General features: G+C 53.8%; 1 protein-coding gene across 1 annotated transcript in view; it reads left to right on the top strand.

Moving 5' to 3' along the window:
* ITGAE (integrin subunit alpha E) overlaps window positions 1-4,148 on the top strand; it is a 52,630-nt gene extending 48,482 nt beyond the window's left edge. The window contains exons 27-31 of the mRNA XM_027848821.1: window positions 875-943; window positions 1,260-1,340; window positions 1,426-1,521; window positions 2,770-2,880; window positions 3,883-4,148. Coding sequence (XP_027704622.1) covers window positions 875-943; window positions 1,260-1,340; window positions 1,426-1,521; window positions 2,770-2,880; window positions 3,883-3,975 — 450 coding nt within the window. The 3' untranslated portion in view covers window positions 3,976-4,148. The remainder of the gene's footprint in view (window positions 1-874; window positions 944-1,259; window positions 1,341-1,425; window positions 1,522-2,769; window positions 2,881-3,882) is intronic.
* Window positions 4,149-6,187: the final 2,039 nt, after the last annotated feature.

The following is a 6,187-nucleotide window of genomic DNA, read 5'->3' as shown; positions in this document are numbered from 1 at the left end:
TCCTCCTCCTCCTCCTCCTCCCCCTCCTCCTCCTCCTCCCCCTCCTCCTCCTCCTCCTCCGCGTCCACGCCAGGCGCCCCGCCCGCCCACGCGGGGGGCGCATTTGCGCGTGTCCGCAGACGCTGCCGCAGCCCCCGCGGGGCAGGGCCCGGCTCAAAGTCTGGGTCCGAGTCCGGGGCCGAGGCGGGGCTGCCGCTGCCGCTGCCGCCGCCGCTGCCGCTGTCGCCGCCGGGCCCGTCGCCGGGCCCGCCGCCGGGGCTGCCGGCGCTCAGGCCGCTGCTGCTGCTGGAGAAGAGGCGCCGGCGCTCGCGGGCCGGGGAGAACCAGGGCGCGGCCGCCACCCGGGCTCGCGCCCCGCGCCCGGGGCCCCGCCGCCGCCCGCCGCCCAGGCCACCATAGGTTCGGAGCAGCCGGGCCTGGGGCCGCGGGGCCCGGGACGCCGCCATCGCGCCCGCCCAACGCCCGGCGCAAGCCCAACGGCCGCAGCCAGGCTGGCCGCTCACGCGCAAGCGCACCAGAGCGCGCTGGCTCCTGCCCCAGAGGCCGCTGAAGTCCCGGGGGCTCTGCTTCCGGACTCCGAATCTCCCGCCGGCCGTGCTCGCGCCGCATTTGCGCATGCGTACTCCTAGGGGCCGCCCCAGAGGCGGCTACGCCCGCCCCCTCTCCGTAGCCGAGGGCCTTGGATTGGCAGGCACTGACAGGAGGGCCCCCTCCGCTTCCCGCCCACACAGCTGTGCGCATGCGTAGGGAAAGCGGGGAGGGGGGGCCCCCCCCCGCTCACTACCTCCAATAGGCTTGCGCCGGAGCAAGTCTATGGGCGGAGCCAGAGGCTGGGTTGGCTGAGGCGCCTTCTCCTCTTTCCCTCGCTTTCCAGGCCGATTCGAAATGCAGCAGGGAACTAGGATGCAAGGCCCGCTGCCCAGAAGGACCCGCCGAGGCACCGGTGAGTGAGATTCGCGCCTTGCACCTAGGAGGGCCTCCAGCCCAGCCTTCCGAAGCCCCGCCCCCGAGGCGTGGCCGCCAGACCAGGGAATCCAGAGCCCCGCCCCCGAGGCGTGACCGCCAGACCAGGGAATCCAGAGCCCCGCCCCCAAGGCGTGGCCGCCAGACCAGGGAATCCAGAGCCCCGCCCCCAAGGCGTGGCCTCACATCCCTGACTGGGGCTTGGGGGGAATCCCCAGCCCGGAAGGGCCGGGGGTCTTGGTGTGTGCCTTTGGCCGTCCCTCCTCTGACGGCCAGTCTGTCCTCTCCCTGGCCAGGACCTTCGATGGCTGCGGCTGCGCTGCGCGCTGTCCTCTGTCCCCTCCAAAGTGTGGCTGGGGGCGGAGCTGACCCCGAAGGTAAGGCAGGGAGGGACCTTCGGGAGGGGAGCAGAGCGGGGCGAGGCGGCCCCCCACCTGCCTGATCCCCCTTTCCCCGCCGCAGCTGCCGGGGGCCCTGTCGAAGCTGTGCATCCCCGCTGAGATCTCCTTCGACGGAGCCGTGTACGAGAGCCAGGGTCCAGGCAGCCTCTGGAGCTCGGTAAGGGGCTGGAGGGAGCCTGGGGGGGGGGGGCGGGAGGGGCTGGGGACCCGGCTAAGGGGGCTGAAACCTCCTCCGAGAGGCTGTTTGCACCAGGCTGTTAGGGGACATTTGAACTCCTGTGCACTCCCATGAGATTCCTAATGAAAACACTGGGTGGGCCAAAAAGGCCATAGAAGAGTGTCCCCCCCTTGGTCTTCTTTCACAAGGTCTCCACCTGCCAGGGCAGAGCCCAGGGTGAAGGGAAAGAGGCACCTTCTCTTGACCTTGCTACGAAATGTCCCTCTCGCCCCGGGAGGTCATCGATGGTGCCTCGGGGGCTGGGAGTTGGACCCTGGCTGGCCTGTTAAGGTGCCCTTCCTCAGCTCCCCTGAAAATGAAACGGAATTAGGTTTTGAAAGTCTTGGGAGCATCTGAAAAAGGTTTGTCTGCTGTCTTGTGGACTTTCTGTGGCCCATAGGGCTGCAGCAGAGCGTGCCTCTGGCTGTAGGAGGGCCTCCGTTAAATCCCGTGGGTCACTTGAGGCCTCTCGGAGGGGATGGCCAGTAGAACAGAAAGCGCGTGGCCCCTGCTGAACATACGGGAGGTCCTTAGGACAACTTAACTCCATACATATTTGTGGACCTGCCTCGGGGCCTGCCCATCATTTCTCGGAGCATCCTTTCCATGCAGAAATGCAAAGCTAGGCAGAATCCTTCAAGTCCAAACGAAGCTCAGGTGGTATTTAATTGAACTGAGAGCAGGAGGCCATGCTGCAGACCCTGCTTGGATGCCTCCCTGGACAGGTAGCGCACTGCCTTGGAAGGCAGCAGAGTCTATCTGTGAAACATCTTCCGGACAGTGACGACCAGAAACACGGGGACTGTGGGAGTGGGAAGGACTTGTGCCAACGCTTGTAAGAGAGAGTAGGGGAGCATTCGTTCAAGTGTCTCTTACCCTGTTTTATAAAGCATGAACAGCCCACATTGATGTAGCAACATAAGGGTTGCAAATGTTTCCTTTACAAATATTATCTCATGGAATCCTCACAACAATCCTGGGAGGGAAGGAGGGGCTATTATTATCCCCGTTTTACAGATGAGGAAACTGAGGCAGGCAGGTTCAGTGACTTGCCCAGGGTCCCACAGGGCCTGTGCCCTCTCCACCGCAGCACCCTGTAGTACCCTCGAACTTCTGGAGAAGTTCTGGAGAAGGTGTGGTGTCCTTCCCCTTGGGGTTACCCAGCGGCTGGTTGGCTCTGTCTTCCAGATCACCGTTATTCTGCTGAAGACCCCCGGCTTCCGCACCTTGCCCATCGTTCTTGGGAGCAGCGCTGGTGGAATTCTGCTGCTCTTTGGAATCGTCGCCGTGCTTTGGAAGGTGTGTGTGTCCTCTTGGGAGGGTGCAGACTGTGGCTGTTGGGCAGAAGGGGGATGAGACCAGTCATGAAACGTTTGTTAAACGCCAAGCCGTGCCAGGCGCCGTGCTGAGGACAGGCCCTGCCCTCAAGGGACTCAGAAGGGTCTACTAGGATTCTGAATGGTCCTTCTGACATTAGTGGGAATGTGTTGAAGCCCATTGAGATTGGTGGAATGGCGGCCCAGTGGGACTGGCGACTTTTTGATGGGGGCTAGCCAGGCAGGTGTAGAAGCCAAGGGAGAGTTATTTTCATAGTGGCAGAGAAGATGAGGGTCTGCCTGGGAACCAAGCCGCTATCCACTTTGGAACCTAAAGAAATAAATGCCGTTCATGTTGGGTGTTCCACATCGTTCTGGACCCTGTTGGCTACCAGGGAGGGGACAACAAATAGGCAGGTCCTTGGTAGACACAAGGAGCCTTGGCTGGGAGAAGGGTACTGGGCCAGGGTGGGGGGAGGGGTGCAGTAAAGGGCCGAGATAAGTTGGTTTGGGCTCCACCTTGACCCTGCGCCAGCATGGAAGTCAGCCTGCTAACCAGGGCCACACACTGGCGGTCTTCTGTGGGTACCAAATGGTTTTCTTTGGCCTCTCCCAGTTACTTCTCTCCCCCGTCTCCCACCCCCAGTGTTGTTTCTGTGGGAAAATGGGCTCCAAGCTGTGAGACCCCAAGCTTCTCAGAAATCCTTGGAACCCACAGGCACTGCTCCCAAAGAGCCACACTTTCTTTGGTTGCCTCCCTCTTTGCTGAGTACCTCCTACGGTGGGTCCCCCTCAGACAGCGATGCCTGGTATAGCTGGCACAGCCTGAGAGGTTCAGAGCACCCACTGTGGGCCGGATATACACACACATACACACATATGTGTCCCCAAGACCTCCCCCAAATATCAGGAGCCCCTTTGCTGATGGGTGCCTCTTGTCTCTGACGCTGCTTTCCTTCCTTTTTTGTGGTGGTGGACGTTGCAGTGTGGCTTTTTTAAGAGGAAATACCAGGCTGCTACCTCAGGCAGTGCCAGAAAATCAGAAAAATCAGAAAACCTGCGCCAAGCAGAGGAGTAGGGCCCTGCTCCTTGGAATCAGGGAGGACGAGGCTCAGCAATCGGTCGTTCTTGTTTGATGGCATCATCCATGCACACCCTCTGACCTGGCAACACCACCGCTAGTTCTGTATCCCCAAAGAGATAAAAAAACAAAGGAAAAGGACCTACATGTACAAAATCTCTACAGCAGCTCTTTTCTGTTATATGATTGTGATGGAATATTATTGTGCTGTAAGAAATGATTAGCAGAATGCTCTCAGAAAAACCTGGGAAGACTTACATGAACTGATGCAAAGGGAAGTGAGCAGAACCAGGAGAACATTGTACACAGTAACAGAAATATCGTATGATGATCTGTGAATGACTCAGCTTTTCCCAGCAATACAATGATCCAAGACAATCCCAAAGGACTCATGATGAAAAGTGCCATCCTCCTCCAGAGAAAGAACTGATGTTGCCTAAATAAAGATTGAAGCAGACTTTTTTTTTTACTTTATTTTTGTTTTTTTAATCTATATTTTCTTTTACTATGTGACTAATATGAAAATATGTTTTGTATATCTATACGTGTATAACCTATATTAAATTGCCTTCTTAATGAGGGTAGTGGGGAGGGAGGGAGAGAATTTGGAACTCAACATTTTAAAAACAAATGTTAAAAATTGTTTTACATGTAATTGGAGAAAATAAAATACTAAATAAATTTTTTTTTTAAATTTAGCTTTCCATAAATTACTTGGGATTCACTCTGCCAAGACAAACCCAGGAATAAAACACTTTTCACACCAATAAAGACAACTAAACAACTGGTGAAATATTAACTGCTCATGGGTAGGCCAAGCCAATATGATAAGAATGACAATTCTACCCAAATCAATTTATTTATTCAGTACCATACCCATCAAACTACCAAAAAATTATTTTATAGAACTAGAAAAATACATAACAAAATTCATCTGGAAAAAGAAAAGGTCAAGAATATGAAAAAAAGCAAAGGAAGATGGCCTAGTAGTACCAGATCTCAAACTGTATTACAAAGCTATAATCGTTAAAACAATCTGGTCCTGGCTAAGCAATAGAGTGGCAGATCAGCGGAATAGTTTAGGTACACAAGACACAGTAGTCAATGACCATAGTAACCTAGTGTTTGATAAACCCAAGGACCCCGCTTTGAGGATAAGAACTCACTATTTGACAAAAACTGCTGGGAAAACTGGAAAGCAGTTTGGCAGAAACTAGGAATAGACCAACATCTCCCACCATATACCAAAATAAAGTCTATATGGGCACATGATTTACACATAAAAAGGTGGGGGGGGGAGATTTGTACAGCAATTGTCTCTGATAAAGGCCTCATTTCTCAAATATATAGAGGACTGAGTCAAGTTTATAAGAATACGAGTCATTCCCCAATTAATAAATGGTCAAAGGATGTGAACAGACAGTTTTCAGAAGAAGAAATCAAAGCTATCTGTAGTCATATGAAAAAATGCTCTAAATCACTACGATTAGAGAAATGCAAATTAAAACAACTCTGAAGTACACCTCACAGCTATCAGATTGGCTAACATGATAGAAAAAGAAAATGGCATGCTGGAGGGGATGTGGAAAAATAGGGACACTGATGCATTGTTGGTGGAGCTGTGAGCTGGTCCAACTATCCTGGAGGACAATTTAGAGCTATGACCAAAGGGCAATCAAACTGTGCATACCCTTTGACCCTGCAATGCTACGGCTAGGTTTGAATCCCAAGGAAGAGGGAAGGGAGAAAGGAAGGAAAGAATTTAGAACTCAAAATTTAAAAACAAAATGAATGTTATGTTTTTACATGTAATTAAAAAAAATATAAAATTAAGAGAAAAAGAAAAAAAAACAAAAAGATTTAGCCATGCTACCTGGCATTTGCAGGGGCTAAAGGGATCCCCTGTTATTGTAAAGGCAATCATGAAATGGGGTTGCTCTGGCAGTGTGGAGGACAGGGGAGAGGGTCACAATTGCTGAGCAGAACACCCCCAGGCTGGGCCTCTCTGGCCAAGGTGACAAGGATGTTGTCCCTAAGATGTGTTGGGCTTCTGTGTATGTGGTCCCTGAAAAACAGAACTAGAAGAAAGACCTCAGAGTCTCTCCCACCTGAGGGCAAGGTATGGAGAAATTCCAGGGCTCTTGCCAGAGCCAGCAGACAGAAGAGCCAGATGGCCTCTGGAAGTCGGGGTAGGGGAGCCCTGCCCCCA

Source organism: Vombatus ursinus, unplaced genomic scaffold (genome assembly GCF_900497805.2).
Source record: "Vombatus ursinus unplaced genomic scaffold, bare-nosed wombat genome assembly UNPS02006874.1, whole genome shotgun sequence".
Classification (NCBI taxonomy): domain Eukaryota; kingdom Metazoa; phylum Chordata; class Mammalia; order Diprotodontia; family Vombatidae; genus Vombatus; species Vombatus ursinus.
This window is presented reverse-complemented; position numbering and strand designations above follow the sequence as displayed.